Source organism: Pterocles gutturalis, unplaced genomic scaffold (genome assembly GCF_000699245.1).
Source record: "Pterocles gutturalis isolate BGI_N339 unplaced genomic scaffold, ASM69924v1 scaffold18115, whole genome shotgun sequence".
Classification (NCBI taxonomy): Eukaryota; Metazoa; Chordata; class Aves; order Pterocliformes; family Pteroclidae; genus Pterocles; species Pterocles gutturalis.
The window spans coordinates 49,207-70,370 of NW_010141250.1; the positions used below are offsets into that span (position 1 = coordinate 49,207).

A 21,164-nucleotide genomic window follows, 5' to 3' on the forward strand; every position below is an offset into this window, starting at 1 on the left:
CACTCCCCATCATCCCCTCATTTCTAAATGAGCTTTCTGGGCAGAAAAAAAAATAATTCTACACTAGAGACAATACAAGATTTAGGTTACATTTCTGACAGCTAGTTTGGAAGCAATAATGTTCAAAAGGAAACACATGTAAACACCAGTTTAATTCTTCCAAAGATTTATTCTAATTAGTTCTATAGAATGCATTAATATGGATTTTTTTTCCTTTTTCAAAAACAAACTTTTACACAATCAGTAAAACACCCGTCAGATTGGCACATCTCTGTTCACTTAGATCTGATATTCCAAAAAGCATGTACTACATGTTTAACATATCTGCTTATGCATCCACTTATTGATAATTTTTTTTTTAATACAAAAATTTAAGAAATTTCCTAGTTCCTGAAAAACAAGACACACAAGGAATCAGTGTGCCTTTTAGGAGCAAATGAATTTCGTCTATCACAAAACAAACCTAACAGCCAAATTTTAAAAATGCATTATATAAATCTATATAGCTACAAACTTTTTTGTTTAAAAATACTATATATATGCTACCTTTAGAAAACAGGGAGGGAAAGAATATTAATGCTCGCATAAAAGAAAACAATAACATTCTCTTATTAAGGAGAACTGGTTTTTGATGTGGAATTCCGATGCCTTCAACTCCATTACAAAAAAAAAAAAAACCAAAAAAAACCACACACCACCTCTCAAAACTTCTGTCAAAAAGCAAGAGCAATTTTGAGAATTGGGATGCAACTATGAGCTCTTTTTATCAGCTTGGGAAAGACAGAAAATCCTGACAAGGCAAAGCAGTTAGAAGATAGTAACTAAATTATTGTTATTTCTTATGTTTTTACTGTATGCAGCATACACTGCAACAGGAAACAAAAGCAAAAGCTACAAATTAACAATTAGGAGAGCCTGCTAATGGAGAGCATGAAGAAATTTCATTAGCATTTAAGAGAAAAAATTTTTATGATCTAGTGTTGCTTTCCATTATGACTGAAGCTAAAAAAAAAAAAAAAAAACAAAGAAAAAAAAAAGAAAAAACACTAGGCTAATAGTTAATTTACATGTGTAAGTGCCTGTGACTCAGTCATCCACTGATTGGTACAGTTCCACGTAATGAATGACAAACATAAGCATGTATTATCAGTAATTAGTATTAGCACAAAAATAAGAGCCTAATTTTTATTAGAGGCTTTTAATAGCATGCAGGTTTGTAAAAAGTCCCTAAATTGTAGTTTGCTTTAAGTGGTATCAATGGTCTATATAAAGACTAACACCGTACAATCCCCCAGTTTACCAAGAAGTAGGAATTCTGTTTTCATTATCAATACTAACTAACATAGGTTACAGTCACACTCTAAAATTAGAGCTTCTAATTACCTGTGTATAGCTATTTGATCATTAAACAATAACTAGTCTCTTTTTACTGGCCAACCTCCATGTTCTGAAATGTCAAAATTATAACTGAGGACACATTTTTATAATGTCTTAAGACTTTCATGATTTACAATAAACTGTATGACAAATATCCTAAGAGCCTGTGGCTCAGGAAAATGCGGATGAAAAACCTGCTTCAAAATGGACAAACTCAAAATCTTACTGCCATCACTAAGGTCCTGACTACCAAACAGTGTTTGCAAAAAGAAACATTTAAAACAGTAATTTTTTTTTCAATATGACAATATTTTGGAACACACAAAACTACTTTTAGAAGTACTGAAATATTTTTCTACATCAATTAGCCAACTCTCCACTTGTTCAACAGTTCTCTAAGCCTTGCAAGAAGATTCACTTCAGAGTACTTCTGTTTTGTTTTAGTCCACTGTCAGAGGAATGTGCAACCTCAGCCATGCTTTTGTCTTTTGAAGTTCTGTATTCGGTTTCCTCTGAAATATGCGTATTAATATTACTATTTGCTGTCCCTGTCGTAGTATCTTTCATCTGTGTGTCTGATCTTAAGAGAAATAAATAAATTAATAAAGATTTTCAGACTATTCTCCTTTTTTTCCAACAGGTATTTGAAAGCAACCTGCAGTGTTTCAAGCAAATCTTAATGATTTTCTTATACTTCCTACACATACAAGTATAGTGCCAGAGTAGTACAGACCCAACTTCACTCTCCATCTGTCAGACAGTAGCTTTGCTTGCAAGTCAGAGTAGTGTATGTTCTGAGTTTCCAGTTCTTTCCAGTTTCATTTTAATCTAACAATTTTTTTAAACATGAGTGAAACAGATTGCAGTGAAATCTAGCCATTATCTCCACTGAAGAATTGAGCTGCAAACATCCTGAAGTAGCTATGGCTCCTAATTATCAATGTTAATTGTGCCACCGTGTGAGCTGCTCTTCCTGTCACTGCACTAATTTACGGCTATTTAAGTAGAGGGTTTCTTATCCCAAATTCAGTGCTTTCTGCAAAATTTCAGAAAGCTAGGACTCCTCTACAGTAGGCAACACCTGCATAGCATTCCATGCTACAGAAAATCAGTCAAGTAACCCAGCTATTGAGAAATCTGTCGATTTAGAACGTTAGTATACCCAGAATTAGTATATTTTTTAAAATTCACATAAGAATGCAAAGTCCTAGATACATATTTTAAAGTATAGTTCTTGTATTACTTTCCCGACCATGACCCAACAAAAAACCAGGTGATTTTTACAGCTGAAGTGATTGATGTACCTCAAGCAAGTCAGCAGGGGGAGTAGGCAATCAATTTGAAAATAAAAAATACCAGTCTCTCCCCTTAAAATGTGGAAACATGCCAGGCAGTCTAGAAACACAGCAACACCAGGATATAGAAGCAGTGGGCATTTATTCAGAAAAGCAGGTATTGACACTAATACATGGAACAGCAAAGATGTCTTTTTCTACCATTTGAGCATTTCATGTCATGACAGTTAACACCCCTCCTTGCCCCCCTCCAACCTTCCCATTTCCTCCTAGTGTAAATACAACTGCCTCTGTATTTAGATTTTATACTGCAAGTTTTGGAAGCCAAGCATTCATATTCAGTAGATCAAGCACAATTTAAATGATCAAACAGCAGCAATTGCAATGACTCTGCATGTTCTGAAACCATAGATCAAAGGACTACCCCTTATCGAAAAATGCAAGAGTAACTTAAACCAGAAACACCTACTACTTTACATCTACAAAAGGCCCCTTCATGGGAGCTGATCATAAACTGGTTATTTTCTTGGGCGTGCAGGCTTGTAAAGTAATAGCTAGGAGACATAAATTGCTCTACCCATTTCAGTAATGTATTAATTTAAGAGCATAACGCAGACAATTTACACTCAATAGATGATTCTTTTACTATTGGTGATCTGAGAACTAACACAGATCAGTTCTCATCTTGCTCTGCATTTTCTCTCTGAATTAAAAAAATCTCACCTGATTAGAGCTGCCAAATACTTCTAGCTTCTCTCCTAAAAATTTTTGTGAAGCAATTCTACACTTAAATTTGTGATATGCACTTATAATGAAATTCACAAGCTGTGTAAAACAAATGAAACAACCAAGTTACCTTGGGCAAAACTCATAAAATTATATTGAATTAAATTATTGAATTTTATTGAATTAAATGTGAAAATTAAAGAGTTTCTTAAAATGTTAGCTACGCTAGTATAATCTGGCACTGCCATGACAAAGGCTCCAAAAACTCCAGGAAAGAATTTAGGTTGAATTTGACATGTTATTTCCATGTCCTTAATCACACTGAGACGATTTTGTTGCAACATATGAACTACAGCAAAGATCAGGCATGCCAAGTAAGTATCAGGCAACTACTCTCCTGGGCACTGTACAGACTTGGTATAGGATGATGGTCCCTGCCCTGAAGCACTCATGAGCCTCTCAGCAAACTCTATTACTCCCTTGTAGGACCAGTAACTAGGCTGGTAAATGAAAGCACCATAAGGGGACTTATACCGCCAACTTGCATCTTATCTCCTGGAGAAAAAGAAAAAAAAGCAAAACAAAACCCACAATCTTCAAAACCAAAATTAGTTCTACTCTTCAATTTCTACAGTTCATTACTGGCCAGTAATTCAAATACTAGATTAGCAGCAATGAGGGTCATATTTTAAGATTAAAAGTAATTTTATGAAGTTTCCCTTGAAGTGAAGGAGTAATCTCTGACTTCTTACCTGGAATTCATCAAAACATAAGAGAGCAGCCTCTTCACTTATTTCCTCTGCTACTGGTGCAATTGGGTCATACGATTTGGCCATAAATCCTGGTTTTCTCTTTGGCAAGCTCTGCTTAAGGCGATGTATTCCTGAGTTGATAAAACAGAGAAGAACAAATATTTATTTTTCTAAGGTAGGGAGAACACAATAATTTAGCTACCAAATAAAAAGTAACCCAGTCCAGTAAAAATAAAAAGCTTCAAATTTAGACCAATTTCAAGAGGGCAAAGCAGTTTTCAGCCACATCCAGGCAACCATTAAAAGTTCTCAGATTCTGTGATTTGTATTTTCTTGTTTAGAAATATGTAAAAGTACTCTTGAATGCCACTATCAAAAATCTATATTTTTTTTAAAAACTGATACAAATTACAGTTTTATCTTGCTCCAATTCATGACCTTAGTTTTAGTTTCAGTTTATCATTTGGCATTTTCTGTCTTAATCTTCCCTCTGAGTACGAAAAACCCTTATAGTGTTTACAAATCGATGGCACAGCTCCGTGCATTGCATGCTCTGAAAGTACACTTAGAATGCATTTAGTTAAAAGAACGCAGACATAGCAATACAATTATCTTTAAAAATGTAAAGATGACGATACTGGCACAAAGTAAGATTATTACTACTGATTTATGGATTGTATTTCATCTGCCTACAAAAACAAACATTCAGAAAACAAAAGATCCTGCAGTAAGAAGCTACCTTTGTTAAGTACAAATGACAAGAAGTGGAAACAGAAAAACCTCAACAGTGACCCAACAATGACAGAAAAAAGGGCACTAGAAGTGGCAGAAGTTGTTTATACCAACAAAACTTCCCAAGAAAAATGCAGCTGTCACAATTCTTGTAAAGTACAGTATTATTTAACAATTTCACAGTATTTTAAGGTCATAGATTTATAAAAAGAAGGAAATTTTAAAATATCTAAAACAGTATCTCCATCAAAACTAAGTGCCTTATTGATCCAGTTAGAAAATTTTCTGAAACTTAGGATCAACTTCCTTATTTTTTTCCTCTAAATTACTGATAATTTTATTAAGTTTGACAACTGGAATAGTTCTCATTCTCCTTGGCATTTACACACAATAAAGTTATTGCTTATTCACAATACAGATTGAATTTAACATCTACTGTTTAATTTTTAGCAATTACCTTCTTCAGATTGTGTGTAAGCAACTGGTAACTGAAGAACATTTAGTTAAGGATTAATCCTAAATATACACCCAGGTTTTCTATACAGTCAGGTACACAGAAACTTTGAGAAGAGATTCTTGAGAAATAATATGCAATTAATATCTACTCTAGTATGACAAACAATGCTAAAATCCTTTAACTTCTCTCCTACATTTTACTTTTTTTGCCTAAATACTTAAATAAAGTGACGCTGATTATTATGAATGAGAAAGACTTTTTTCCACAGATACCATATTTCATAAAACTCTTGTGAATACCTGTTTCTGCACTTACTCTGGTGTACATCTAGCATGAAGCCATGAAAATGGACTCTCTTTTTCCTTTCTACTTCTAAGTGTGAATAGAATATGTCCATCACCATTGTCTTTCCTGTGCCTTCAAATAAAAAACAAAAAAAAACACCCAACAGGTAGTTAATTTAACAACAGTATGTACTGATTACAATAATGATTGTTCATTAGCTTTGAACTAATGAAACTATAGTCTTCCACAGAATAAGTACAAGACTAGACTGTTTCTGAAGGACAGTTATACTTTCTGTTCAAAAACTTGGAACAACTGCATTTTCAGTTTTCTGTTTTAATACAAAGACGGCCCAAAGGTTCCACAAATGGTTTTGATGCATCCAGAAAACATCCTTAGTATTTCCTTTTGAAAAGTATGCATGTTTTTGCACTGCATTGCCACAACTAGAATATATACATTCTCTCCGTGGCCCCCTCAATTACTTCCTAAATTCTTAAATTGCATTCTTAAATATTAGTGAGTGGGTAACGGTCGAAAACACTACACACGGACTACATTGTCCAATCCAACAGCTTCCAGAATTCAGAGTGTAATTATATTAAATAACATCATAATGTGGAATAAAACTAATCCTGGAAAATTAATTAAAGCAATAATGCTACATAAATGTGAAGCTTTTAGATACTTCAGAATTTGAATAAACATGCATTTCGAAAAAATTCCATTGGAATTGATGCAGCTGAAACTTACCAACATCTCCATAGACATAAAGACCTTTTGGAGGTTTGTTTTTTGCAAAGAGCTGCAAATCAAGAGAATAAGAATAAATATTAATATGGGTTAAAATAGAAGCAAACACATTGCTATGGTAAAGTAAGAAAGTAGCTACATTTAACCACCAAACTAGCACCAGCTAGCAAAGTGTAAACTTCAATAACTCATTAGCTTAGAATTGGTAAGCAATCAATGTTGCATTTGTATGAATTCTGTAAGAGAGGACAAATTCTTCTTTGGCCACACACGCAGGGTTTAGGAGTTTTTTTTCAGATCATTGTGAAAATATTCCCATCCCCAGTCTTAGCACATATCTTTTTAACAAGACACATATAAAATGATTAAATGTTTCCCAGTCCATCATCAGCAAAACAAACGTTGTTCCTCACTCAATCATTTAAACAAACAGGAAAAATGATAGGGAGAAAAACTAGGAAAAATTAACTAAAATTAAGCAGTACTGTAGTACTCACAGATATATGCTCTTTATACCCATTAAAGCAATTCAGCTTAAGATATAAACCATTAGGATTTAGAAAATCAGTATTGCCAAGCCAGTAAGCATTGTAGGTCCCCCTTCTCTCCACTCTGTCTTAAATGCAGAACTATCTCCAGTTTAAACATTACTAAAATCAATGGAGTCATGGTAAAAATATGTACCTATATACACGTGTATGCGTATACATATATAAAAAGGTTATTTTCAAAGTATGCCTTTTATTAATAATTTTGTCAAGTGAGTACGTTTATCCTGAATTAATACTGCTTAAGAATTTTTAATCTCTTAATATTACTCAGAGCATATTTTATGACACTTGATGGTTTATACTATTTTACTCAAATAGATATTTTTATGGGAAAACTTGCAATAACATCAAGACTTTCAATTTGAAATAGTTCTCTCCCCTCCCCCCAGTATTGTGCATAGCCACTTCAAATATAACTTTAAAAAAGAAACAGTTTATAAAAAAAATGGAAAACTTAACAAAATTCTCATCAAATCCATTAAACTGAATTGACGTCCACAAAAATACTGCAGAAGAGTATTTGGTGACTTTAAAATGCTCCACTTTCAGAGTTCTATGAGCTGAGCCAAAACAGAGGAAAACTAAAATTACAACCCTGTGGTCTCATTTGGAGCTGGGTAATTGCTAAACAACTTGAATATAAAGCACTTTTGAAAACGCAGTGCCATGCTGTAGAAATGAGGGAGTCAATAGCAAAACACTAATTAAATATGAAAGAAAATATATGACCAAAAGGTAGACAGATAATGTCTCAGGTCTATAGTACCAGTTTATTCAGAAAACAGGCAAGCATAGCTCTTATATAAGACCCACTTATGGATTTAATTTAGAGCTATATTAATAGGATAATCAAAAATTTGTATCATCAATCTGTGGCTGATCAGGGTTTCAGATGTTCTGAAACCATTCCATTAATAGACAAGGCTGCAACTATTTGCTAGTGCTTTGAAAGCACTGCAAGATAATTTAATTGAGGAACATTTTTCAGTGTGTACTTTCTAAGAGCTTACACTCATTAGAACTACTGATGTTCAAAGTTACACAACGAAGAAAGGAGAAATGGAAAAAATCCAAATTAGAAAGACATTCATAAGAATTTATTTCTTTTTAATTTGAGATTAACAGTCATTTTAACAAGATAAAAGACTATCACATTAAATTTATTACATTAAAAGGCTGTATTAATATGATTTGCAGTTTCACAAGGAATAACACAAAGCTAGAAAAACAAATCAATGTTTAGCGTACTGCGTTACCTGTCTTTGCAAAGGTTATATAACCAGAACAAGTAGTAATGCCTACATGTTTATACCCTTTTTTTCATTGTAAAGTGTTTACTAATTACATTTAACCATCCTGAAGTTTGTCTTTTTAGGCATATTTTATTCTCACTCCAGTACTAACCATTTCTAGAAAACATGTTACAGAACAATGTTTTTTTAGCTAAAAGAAACTAATATAATCTGATTTTTTGTTTAAACTTCACTTTAATCAAACAATATCCTACCTCATCTAAGGAATTATACTGGTTAAAACATCTCCTTCATTCTGACAACTTCTTATTCTTTCTTAAATATCTTTAATTATGTGCAACACCTTCCCACTTTCTCCCATACTCCCTGCTTCCAGACACCAGAAGCAAGCAACTAATTTCCTGGGAATATTTACACACTGATTTGAGAAACTTTTAGATGAAAATACATGTCACACTACTAAGGTGGTTAATTAAAATATGCAAAATTCAAGAGACAAGTCTCCAAACAACAGATTTTCTTACAAACACTAACTAAACTGCCTCTTTTTTCCACTCTTTCAGACCTTCTCTTTGGTTGCTGTTGTAGCTGAAGACATTTTCAAGGTCTTGAATGGTGTTTACTATTGTTCATACCTCTTTTCAAAACATGACCTCACTGATAATTGAGCTTATTTCAAGTCATTAGTACAGCAACTCAACAACTCTTCAGATGTCCCAATTGGTATTTTTCTGAAAAGCTAGAGATCTGAAACATCTATGCAAACTCTTACAGCCTTGAACTTTAATTCAGAGGATCTCAAAATATCCCAACATTCAAGGCCAAGCTTTCACCAAGTTGAAGATCAAAGTCATTGTTCAAATTTGAGTAATAATTTTGAAAGACAGAAGCCTAATTGCTTTGCAGCAAGACTAATTGTTTTTTCCTCTCAAATTCATTCTAAGCCAATGCCCCAAAAACTCTACATCATAAAAAAATACATAGTTCTATTACTATAAAAGGAAATAGCTGGTGTCATGTCCCCCCACCCCCAAACTACTCATTTCAGAAAGCTTTGGCCTGTGAGGTAATGCAAGGCTCTCAGATAAACACTGAAATGTTCCTATTGTATCTGATACAAATATTTGTTCCCTAATCCTACTTTTACCATATTTTTATTGAACAAAACTATTTAGATAGAAAGTAACAATTGAACAAAACTAAAATCAAAGCACACCATTCTTGTAATGGTTCAGAAATGCAAGCAGTCTCTATTTCTGGGATAATTGTTATCTATCTTCTGCAATTCTATCACATACGAAATTAGGCAATATAATAAGGAATATCAGACTACAGGAGAGGCCAACAGAGAGAGGCTTCTCTCTCTCTCCCCCTCCCCTTTTCTTCACTGCAACCTCTCAACAACATACCTTTCAATGACCGAGCCAGGAAAAATGAGCATGCTTGAAATTCCAAGCACCACTATTTTTTATTTCTAAAAAGCTGCCAGTAGATTTCATGCTAAAGGTAGGTTAGTCAAGTTGCTAGAAGCCTCCTGAAAAAGCAAAACATCAACCTACAAATTACTCTGTGTAACTGATTAAAGTGTTTGACTGATTTCCAAAAAAGTCCTTAAGTAATTTAAAATACATTAATTTGTTTCATTACCTCTATTAAAACCCATTAAATACAAAACGTTACGGAAAATCAATGCAAATTGTTTCATCATAAAAACTATTGTTCACAGCTGTACTATAAGGTTTATTTTTTACTTCACAGCATATTCAAAGTTACCAGGCCTTCATGGGAGAAGAGTACAAACAAGCTATTCTCAAATACAGGATTTACCTGTGCCCTGTATCCTTAGTACTTCCTGGAGATGTCTTCTAATAGTTACATGAACTACTTCCACTCATAAACCTACACAAATCCTATTAAACCTAGGCCAATTCCAGAGAGCAGTACCCACCACCTCTTCTCAGTAGGAAAAGCCTTTGTTCTGCTTTTCAAAACTCAGCTAAGTCTGCAACAGCATCCCTACCCTGAAAGCCCATGGCAGAGAATCACATATTTTGCTTACTCCAAAAACTCCTCAACAGATGCAAACATACGACAAGCATATGATAAAACTGTCTACAGCTGGTATGGTGCTTGATAGTTACGATTTTACCAACTACCTCTTCACAGTTGTGACTCTTATTCTGGGAAAAACCTTCATTAAGGATGTTGATTACAACTTTGCTGAAGCAAAATCCAGCTTGCACTGGAATTTAAACCCTACTTTATTTGGTTTTATTTTATCTCAGAAGGAACTCTGTTTGAACTGGTGAATAACTTCCTCAAAGATAGCAGAAGAGAAATAAAGATGTTGTGACTTCTCTATCATGAACCATAATTTGTTTTAATTACACAAGCTAGCTTTAACAGATTCACACAAAACTCATTGCTCTCCTCCTTTCTGGGGTTTTGATGTATGACATGGTACCATGGTGCTCAACCCAGTCATCAGTCTTCTTAAGATTTCCACAGAGATATTTAGAAGAAAAACCTCGAACTGCAACAACACTTACCTCAACAGCAAGTAGTTCTACAGCTGCTTCTCACTGACTGCGGCATTAGTTCCCAGGTATCAGCAAGACGCGCAACAATTTTTAAAAGCTGGTTTAAAATTAAAGCATGGGATTGAAGCAATGTTAAACGAAAGAGAGGAGTGCCTTAAAGGAACTAGTGAAAACCATATTCTCAACCTAGAAGTGGCATTTGACTGTCTCCTTTTAAGAAAGTGTCAGTCAGGCTGGCTTTACTGAGCTTAGAGCTGTTATACAGCGACAAAGTAGCATCACAATTTCCTAAATAGGATAAGATTAGTATTTGTTCTCTGCAATAAAGACTTTCTTCCCTATTCAAGCTTCCCAATCAAAGAAACAGTAAATAACAAACCCACATAATGCCTGATCTACAAAGCCATTACAAGGCACCTGCTCTAACAACTATAATGGTTCAGGGCACTCCAGTTAACAAAAGTCAGCTCTCAAAACTATTCTCAAAGGCAGCACTTTTAGAACAGAATGTCTAGATGTCCAAAACACGTTACCAGAAAAGATCAAAATGCTCTAGCCTACTTATCCTCAGGTTTGACAGTAAGACCAACACCTTCATCATAGCATTTCTTCTGAAGATTGAAAATGAACAAAAGTCTGGCAGTATGTCCAAAAGATAATGTAGGAGCAAGCCAGATAGATAACTGGCTTCCTTTTGAGTTACTTCCTCTTTTACAGTCCAGGTACAGTGTCTAAAGTCAATTCTGAGACAGGCAATTTAAAAGATTATGAACTCAACACTAAAGATTAACAAGTCATCCAGACAGACAAAAAAACCTTTTCACATTGCGTATCCTCAAGATGCAAAACTCTGGCCTGCTAGATTACATGTACAGGTGTAGTTTGGCAAGCTGAATACAGCATGATCTCCTTACACAAACAGTTCTCTTTCAGGCACACTGCCATATTGATTTGTATACCAAAGACAAGCAATAACCATTTTTGAAAGAGGAAATTTATATTTTGTATTTGGTACTTGCCCAAATTGAATCAGGAAGATGGTTTAGATTCGAGAGCTAGCCTACAAAAACATCAAGACAACATGGATCCTCAGGCACACACCCACATACTGTTGTCTCACAATACAATATAAATAAATATTTTAAACATACCGTAAATATATACTTGTCAGACTGTATTTGTCATTTTTACATGCTTCCTATGTTTTTAATAGATTTTAATTAAAGAAATCCCAAAAGTAAAAAGGTAAACAATGTGACAAGCTAAACCACCAGCTGGAGCAGGTAAAAATATACCCCAAAGCATTGTTTGGTTGCAATTCCCACATTAGAGTTAGAATCATTGAATGATTCAGGTTGTCAGGGACCGGGCAGATCACACAGCCAAACCCCTTGTTTAAAGCTAGGTTAACTGCTTTCAGAATAGAACTTCCAAAGACACACTCACTGCCCTCTAGGATTAGTCTTGCCTTAGCACTTTGCTTCCTGTACTTCCCCACTTCAATGTTTTTCCTTCCAGAGTGCCTGACTTCTGCTCCATGGAATTATTTCCCATTCAGGTTTCTTCTCACTATAACTCGGCGGGGTTGGGGAGGGAGCTCCTTCCTGGGTATCTAGTCCGCTTCCTTTCATCAGGAGGCAGGAAGACATTTACAGTATTTCCAGTCAAGCATACAATTAGCAAATACATGATCTCCAGATAAGTGTATGAGTTAAAGTATTCAAGAAATGTTGGGGGCAGTTTGATAAGCAAGCATGTGCCCCAATGCTCAGCACCCTGCCATACCTGCCTGTTTGAAACAGGCATATTTACAAGCATAACACAGGTCATGTACAGGTATACTACTTGTTCTCATACCAGTGTTCTCTATTTTTTTAATGCCTTGAAGCTAATATACCACTCCAAGGCCCTTGCAATGTAAATTGTCATTTGGTGCTTCAAGGGCAGAGAACAGCACATCATTTAGAGGCCTGTAGGCTTTATCTCCCCTGATCTCATGCTACATCATTTAGGCTTTACCATGCAAACAAAATGCAGTATTGGGGTTTAAATGAGAACTATATGGTTAGGTAACAAGTCCAACAGACTTAGATATTTAGATTTATGCCCATGAGACGGGCTGTGTTGCAGAACAGATGCTGAGGAAGGCTGACACTGAGATTTGTTAGCAGGGTCTGCAGCTGACTGCATACATTGACTGTAAACATAAAAGTTACTTTTGACAAAAAAATAAAAACAAGAGTGGTGCAAGAGAAGGAGAGAAAGAAAAATGAGAATACTCAGTGCCTGGCTGAGAGGAGCAGCGACAGCTTCTAGACATCCCCTCTTAGGTGTAGGGAGATGTGTCTCCAGGGCACGCAGGAGAAGTGAAGACGATTATAGCAATGAATATTTTGCCATGCTTTTTTTCCCAGAACTATACTTTTGCAATCAGACTCAGTCAAACACCCTATTGTTGTTTCCCCCCACCATGTTTATGACTATTTGTGCCAACTGGAGTACGTTAACCAGGTGCAAATTAAGCATATTCACTGCTTGTTCAGCTTCTGTGCGCATCTATGATTGCCTAATATTTACCGAGTATTTAAATGACTAATATCTACTTTGCTGGGCACTATGTTTGGTTTTCTGGGATAAAACTCAAATCTACACAACAAGAGGCAAGTAAAACCGAAGGGGGATTCTCACACCAGTTCTAGTTGCTTCCCAGGGGAACCTGCCATAACAATGTTATCAAGATTTGCACGTGCAAGGCCACAAGAGCAGCAATCTGAGAATAGCAGCATGAGAACAAGACACGAAAAATACTGCCACAGAGTCTCTGGAAAACACTGTGCCAACAACTTCAGGGAAAAGTTAGAGCTGCAACAGAAGGCTATTAGCATTACTAATGCTAAGGCACTATGGTTGCTAAAGCACTGCGCAACAGTGATATATCTGAATTTTTGTTAATACTTTGAAAAGGAGCTGTCATGCCCCCAAGAACACAACTGGGGTACAAATCACACCTCTGCCTTCTTTCCTTATCTCAGCTGGAGACTAACAACACTGGAAAGAATGGTCATTTTATTCAGAAAGTTGTATCTGATCTATACTGTATTTTGCAAAGCTAAATTATTTAGCTTGGATTACTTAGACTCTGCTGGCTAATTTCATTTATATTCATGGAAGATTTGTTAGAACAAAAAACATCAGTGTTCCATATGTGTAATCCAAACACATATGTGTTACACCAGCACTTGAAGGTTAAAACCGGGTCTAGGCCCCTCTCTCCTTTAGCCAAACGACGTTTTGGGAAAGGCAGACAGCGGACACAACCAAAATCATATCAGATTTTCCCACAGAATTATTTCAATAATATTTAATTTAGTTGCTTCTGGAGTGCTACTGGAATTTTACAAACCAAAAAAGAAAGAACAGAGATCCAAACACAAGCAAAGATCTATCTGTACAGACCCATCTGAAAAAATAAGACTCATGTTAATGACAGAAATACATTTTTAATAAAAACATATTTTAAGCACATTCTTATGAGCAAATATAAATGCAAAAAAATATTTTTATCATTATAAACCTCACCTTTGAGAGAAAATTTTTTGAACTGATGCTGTAGCCCTTAAGGCTCTCATGCAACTTCTGCAGGTGCTGCACAACTCTTCTCTGTTGTTCATCATTTCTCAGCTCTTCTCGTTTAATCAGAAAGTCATAATGTTCTAAAGGTCCATTGCAAAACAATAAGGCTCTGGCATTAGCATCTGTAGGAGTACCAGGGACTGTCTTCTCATCTGCCTGAGTGGTGTGTGCTGTAAAATTAAAATTAAATTATTAACAGACAAGTTTTCAAAAGCATTCTATAATATATCCATAAACAACACACTTTCTTAAGTTTGCGTAAAGATATACATACAGTACTTATGTATACAACCACTAGAGTATGTTAGCCCATTTTTCATTAAATCAACTTCTAACTTTAGTAGTAAGCACCTAGATGTTTTAACATGTATTTTTATTATTAACAAACATACACACTAAAAAGCCTATCTGGAGAGTTGGTAAGGTTCAGATCTGCTGTTGCAAAGGAAATTTTGACCTTTTTTCTTTTTTCAAATTGGGGTAAAACCATTTAAAATTCCACTGAAATGCACTTCTCTGAATAGATGAATCCTCTGGAGAAAGGTGGGCTGAAGTAGACATAAATAATGTAAAAGCCAGCAAACAGGAGACCAAAACAGGAGTTCTGTAAGCAAAGACAACACTAGGCAAGGAAATAGCTGTGAAGCCCTGCAATGCCACAGCCTGCTCTGCTGACATCATCTTCTGCCTAGAAGAGACACAGCTGTAGCCAAGCAGGAATTCTGTTTAAAAAAAAAAAAAAAAAAAAATTATCAAATTGACAGACTTAAAATGAGATATAACTAGGAAAGTAAGGAACACATAGGATTACAAATAAGGCTTGCTAAATCAGTAAGATCAGAAAATTAACAATGGAATACACTGAAAAGGTGTTCAATATCTTCTTTGCTTCCACTGGCATGTATAAACATGAGTAGCACAATTTGTAGCAATTACAAAATAAATAGATTTGAACAGGAAAAATGCATATCATAGACTATATAGTTAAGTATTTCGAACATTGTGAGATCTAAGGACATTCATCCGCCAATGCTTTTAGGTAAGTTTCCTAAACAACATAATGCCCTCAAACAGCTTTTTTTGAGGCCTCATCAAACGCAGGAGAGGTTCCAAAATACTAGGAAAATTAAACAATTTTTGTCTTTAAAAAGGAGAGAAAGGCAAATTCAGGAATTCACAGGCCAGTCAATACAACTTCAAAACACTCAAAAAAAAAAATACTGGAGATTATTTTTTTTAAAGCACTTAACAAGATAACACAAATAACACAACAAATAAAAGGCAACACCAGCTCCTCAGGAACAGTGCAACATCAACAAGTTTTCCTTTCTGATCAGGTAACATTCTTGGTGGGTAGAGGAAAAGCATCTTAACTACAGTAACACTTCTGTCATTGGGTCACATAGCATTCTCATATATAAAGTAGGAAAGTAAGTTGAAAATTAAATTACTTTTGAGCAGGTACAAAAACAGTTAGAAAAAGTACATGTAGAGAATTTAAGTACAGTTTTACTAATGTGTATTTGCCGTTTCAGAGAGGACGCAGAAGCTCAGCTTGCTACAGTCCAGAGTTTCCATCCATGGCCTGTATATGGCAAAATAAAGTACATGGATGGGGAACGCAGGTAACAGCAAGTCAGGAGGAGGCAGCACACACTGTGGAAGGCAAGTCAGTTCTGACAAACCAGACGAAGAATCTCCTGCAAACAGGATACAATACAACAGGGGCAAAGTATGGTGCACAGGGGAAATAAACAACTGAACTTAAGAGTTGGGAAATGACCAGTTAAAGAGCAGCTCGCAGAAAAGCATCCAGGGGCTACACTTGATCACAAACTGACAGTGAGACACTATCAGAGAAAAAGATAAAATAATGCAAGTACTCCAATACGAGGTGCAATATAAGCATACATTAATAAACCCTGTTTTATTCAATACTGATATAATATGCCCTGAACACATTTTTCAATTTTCACATCATATTTTATGAAAGGTATGAACTAAGCGGGAGAGTAGAAGATGATTTAAAGGACTATTTGTTAAACCATAGGTCACAACCCACAGAGAAGTTGTAAAAGGCACAAGAAGAGTTTTAAATTGTGATAAGGAACATAAAATTACTATAGCTGTAAAAGAGAAGGATAAAACTGAACAATTAAATAAAATTATGTTTATTTATTTCAAGCAACATCTTAGTTCCTCCAAAGCAAGGCAGTTACTGTTTACATCTGCAGCCAATAATTACACAAAATTCTGCTGCCCTGAATGAACTGAGTTACCGCTATGAATTAAAAGTAATTAGCTCATCCCTAGATAAAGAGATCACATAAAGACAGTTTAGTTCAAAGTCTGGTATTGCAAAAATTTGAGTAAAACCTTCAGAGAAGACTAAAGAAAAGCACATAGCTATCTCTGATACACACAGGGTACTAAGTAAAGGAAATAAACTGTATTTATACAGTTATCTTAATAACTGTAATTAAGGCAGTGAAATCGATTAATAGTTTAGAAGTTGTAAAACTTCCATTAATGGAGACTGAATTTTAAAAATAGGTTTGACAAAAATCTCTCGGGGGCAGGTCAGCAATACCTGACCCATCTCCAAAGGGAAGGGGAAAAAGCACAGATGATCTCTCAAAGATTTTTCATCTTGTTTTCAACAATTCTATTCCCCCATGAAGTCAACCTCCATCCTGTGTACCTCTAAACTTATGTGTTGTGAAGGCACAGATGACCTTGATGGCTCCGAGAGCTCCAACGTGAGGGACAGCCAGTGCCGTTTTTTTATACCATCATACCTACAAAGCCACCAGTCCCTATTGCTTACCCCAAGACTGGAGGGGAAAAAAAAAACAAAAAACAAAAAACAAAAAAAGCAAGCTGATTTTGGGATAAGAAAGGGTTTGCCACTCGTGACCTTCCTGGCCATGGACAAAGCACACCAGTATAACTGCTCAGAAGTGTGGTTTTTGTCTCGGATTACATGTACCTACAGCTAACCACTCTCGGAGTGGAAGAAAATACTTCGTCATTAACAGATGACAGAGATGGAGAGTATGCGCAAGTGATGACAGAGGGTGTCATGGGACGAATTACTCGTTGTCCTAAAATAATATCGAATGCTAGGATTTAAGTATAACAGCGATACACTATAACACACTACCAGGAGACAACCAGTAACTGGTATGCGATCAGCTCAAACTTGTAGTTGCAAAACAAAGGTATGTTCTCTTAAAAAGAAAAGTGTGTAGGGGTTTTAGAGGCAAGTTGACAGAAGACAGATGTTCAAGTGATAAACTACACCAAGAGATAGAAAAAATGCTGGTCTTCCCTTCTAACCTTCATTTTGTGAGACAGATTACAAAATCATTCACACAGCTATGCTTCTACAGTAATCTATTCCTGGACTGGAAGAAAAGGAAACTTCAGAAATTTTAATACACAGCAGAAGAATACCAAGCAACTACCTTCATAATTTTATATCAAGGAAACTACTGTCAGAATAGGAATCATCTATTATTCAGTGCCTTAACTGTAGTCCTGCAGCCTTCTCCTCCATATTGCAAAAGATGGGTTTTCATTTCTCTCTTCCTGTTTCATTACCTAATCTTTGTATTATACAAACTGTTACTAGATTTTCATTAGCTCCTTTCTGAAATCTTTAAGCGTCACACAGAGAAAAAGCATCTTCTATCCCTATGTAGTGTTCTAGATATGACTACAGAAGAGCGCAACGTCAATTCATTATTCAGATAGTTTTACATAAAACAGTGTAAAACTACAGACGTGTGTTTATCCAGAACCTCTCTTTCCCACCTCCACGGTGCATGACAGTGTTGGATGTTACCACATCTAGGCTAACATTCACTGCTTATTTAAGAGTTGCAACCAGGTTGCAACATTTTATTAAATTCCTGCTCCTAAAGCATACATATTTAAGTGTAATCTCACTTTATTTCAAACCATAAAATTAGCTGCTTGCATTTGCCTTTCTGCTTGCCTACCCAGGGATCACAGCTCAAGCTGCAGCGAAGAGCTACTGTGATACACACAAAAAAGTCCTGCGTTGGAGAAATCCAAGGGGAAAAACTCACCAAAGCCAAAAAAACCTTATTAATTTATAAATGCCAATCTGAAATTATAAAAATTTCCTTTAAAGGGAGGAACTTAAGACACCTTCAGTAAACTGGCATTAATTTATCACTGCAAAGACAAGTGCCTACATAAAAATATAAAAAGCAAAATTGTTCTTAACTCCAGGGACCTTCTGCTCTGGAAAGGAACAGAAAATTGAAAAACTAATCACTATGTTGCTGAGTTTTCCTACTGCCACTTAGAACTGATGTTTGAGATGACACAGGAAAAAGGAATGTGAGTTTCAATTACACCACTTCTGAAAGCAACAGTCACAGCTGAGGAGGCACTAGAGTTACTTATGTAAGAAGACAATCTGAAATGGAAGCTAGGTTATGACATACCAAAAACTGATCTTGACAGCAGCCAGGAGGTTGAGAGCACATAAGGGTAACCGAGGTAAACACCACTGACCCTGGTCATCCTTATTTTTCTCCTAATAGTTGGACTGCATTATGTAAAGTTTTGAACTGTGATGCCTAAAATCTTTCAGAAGAGAATTCCCATGACAAAAATCCTAGCAGGTCCTTGTTTCCCCTGTATTCCAGGGTCTAGGAAAAGAACGTGGGCTTCCCTGACATGAACTTCACCTTTGCTGTCATTCCATGAGTGCAGAAACTGACAGCTTTGAATTTATTAATCTGTGAGTTTTCAAGTAACACAAAAAGATTTAATGTGAATTTAAGATGATTATTCACTTCTGGGAGAGAAAAAGTATTGTACTGCCACAGATTAATTCAAATTTGGTCTGCAAGATCTCTTACTGCCCTCGAACTAAACACTTTTTAAACACATGATTAGAATTATAGATGGGATGAAAAAGAAAAACCAATAAATCAGATAATATCAGCAAAGACAATATCCAGCTAAAGAAGCAAAGATCAAACAAATGAAACTGAACTCCTTCTATTGCAAAATGTAAGTCATGCTTCAGATTGCAATATTCACCTCACTAGAGGGTCACTCACATGTAAAAACGTGTATTATTAATTCCAGAAACAAAACTGAAACAAGCACTTTAGAGGACTGATGACGAAAAAAAATCACCTTTAACCCTTCTGCTGTATGTATAGTTCAAACCACTCGCTCATGGAGACGATCAGTTCTCATCCATGGAGATTAAGGCTGGAAGACAACATTGACCCTTCCAAGCATAAGGGAAGTTAGATTTATCTAATTACCCTTGAACTACGCTCAAGAATTGTGTTTGATTACAGCATATTTTGAAGAAAATATACTCTGAAAACATAAGAGATGGAGAATTAACCATTTCCTAAGACACTTTGCTGTAATGGTTAATTACTATTTGTCTTAAAGACAAAAAAAAATATTTCCAACTAATAGTTGTATAAGAACTGCATCTAAACCAAACTCACAGAGGTTACAGCTGCACCAAAGTTAATGACCCCAAAATCACCCAGCTGCCACCTTTTTTGACAGTCACAGTCAAGAAACTGGAACAGCTTCTGCTAAACCAGTGTTAAGGCACTGTACAGGAACCACATCTGCTTCATTACTGCTCTGCAGACAGTTCTGCCTTGAGAGCTTTTCACAAATACTCGCATTTGTGTGGTGGGAAGAAAAAAAAATAGCAGAAAGAAACTTTAAAAAACTGTCCTGTTTTCAGCAAGCCAAGCTGAAGTTCAGAATATTAAACTGGGTCACAATGAAGCCAAACTGCTGCAAACTCTCAAACCCTTAATGTAAAGCTGCTAAAATTGCCTATGAAACACAGCTGCCATAAAACAGAAGAGGACTTTGAAGTTAGAGGCCACTTTTATCAACAGGCAGATGGTGGTATCAGAGACCTTGCTAAACTCATAATGACGCTGATAACAGAACTGCTGCAAAATCTTTCATTTTTAGATGATACCACAGCAATGGGGAAGGGCAACGGTACAGTCTTGTAGCTCCAAAGGTTATTCCCCTGCAGGAGAATGGGACCGAACATAACAAAAGATCAGAAAAGATAATTTTTTTGCATGCTAGTACCTGTAAATAATAACAGTGTTCTCTTGTCTCATCTTTTATTAAATATATGTGCAAGTTTTGCAGAATTTGTCTTAAACAGATAAACTTCTCCATGGTGTACAAGGATTTGGATGAGTGAAGCACATGCACTGAAGTTAAGCACATGTGTAAACCTGCAGAAGAACAAAGACTTGGCATGTAAGCTTTTCAGGAAAGAGACAATGTGTTGATTAGAAAGCAGAAAATACATTTATAGTCCTATAATAACACCAAAGAATTGCTCCTTTCAAAATATATTGCAATGTTTAATGAGAAGAATGGGAGAGGAGGCCATCTGAAAAAATTATTTACTTTCCAATGCTTAACAGAAAGCTTAGAAAAGCAAAGTCTGACCAACAATACTGGGGGGGAACAGCCTAATTTATCTGCACAAACTGAGAATGTTAGGCCAATATAATGTAAAAACAAATGGAAAAAAAATTATACCTACTGAAATGAGCAGTTCAAACCAGAAGGGATAGGTTGCAGCTAAGATACAGGAAAAAGGATTTGGACTGTCCTCCCATCTTTGTCTTGTTATATGACCTTAAACGAATCACTGAAACCCATATTTAGTCTTCTTGCAGTCCATTCATTTTGGCAGCATGTGAAGCATTATTTAAGCTTCTAGAGAAACATATCAGTCATAACTAGAATTCTGCTTTT

General features: G+C 35.6%; 1 protein-coding gene across 1 annotated transcript in view; it reads right to left on the bottom strand.

Annotated features, from left to right (window-relative positions):
- Nucleotides 1-14,524, bottom strand: part of LACE1 (lactation elevated 1) — a gene marked incomplete at its 5' end in the record, with an annotated part of 54,349 nt that extends 39,825 nt beyond the window's left edge. Inside the window, 4 exons of the mRNA XM_010083970.1 lie at nt 4,151-4,281; nt 5,655-5,756; nt 6,378-6,429; nt 14,301-14,524. Of these exons, the coding sequence (XP_010082272.1) occupies nt 4,151-4,281; nt 5,655-5,756; nt 6,378-6,429; nt 14,301-14,524 (509 nt within the window). The remainder of the gene's footprint in view (nt 1-4,150; nt 4,282-5,654; nt 5,757-6,377; nt 6,430-14,300) is intronic.
- Nucleotides 14,525-21,164: the final 6,640 nt, after the last annotated feature.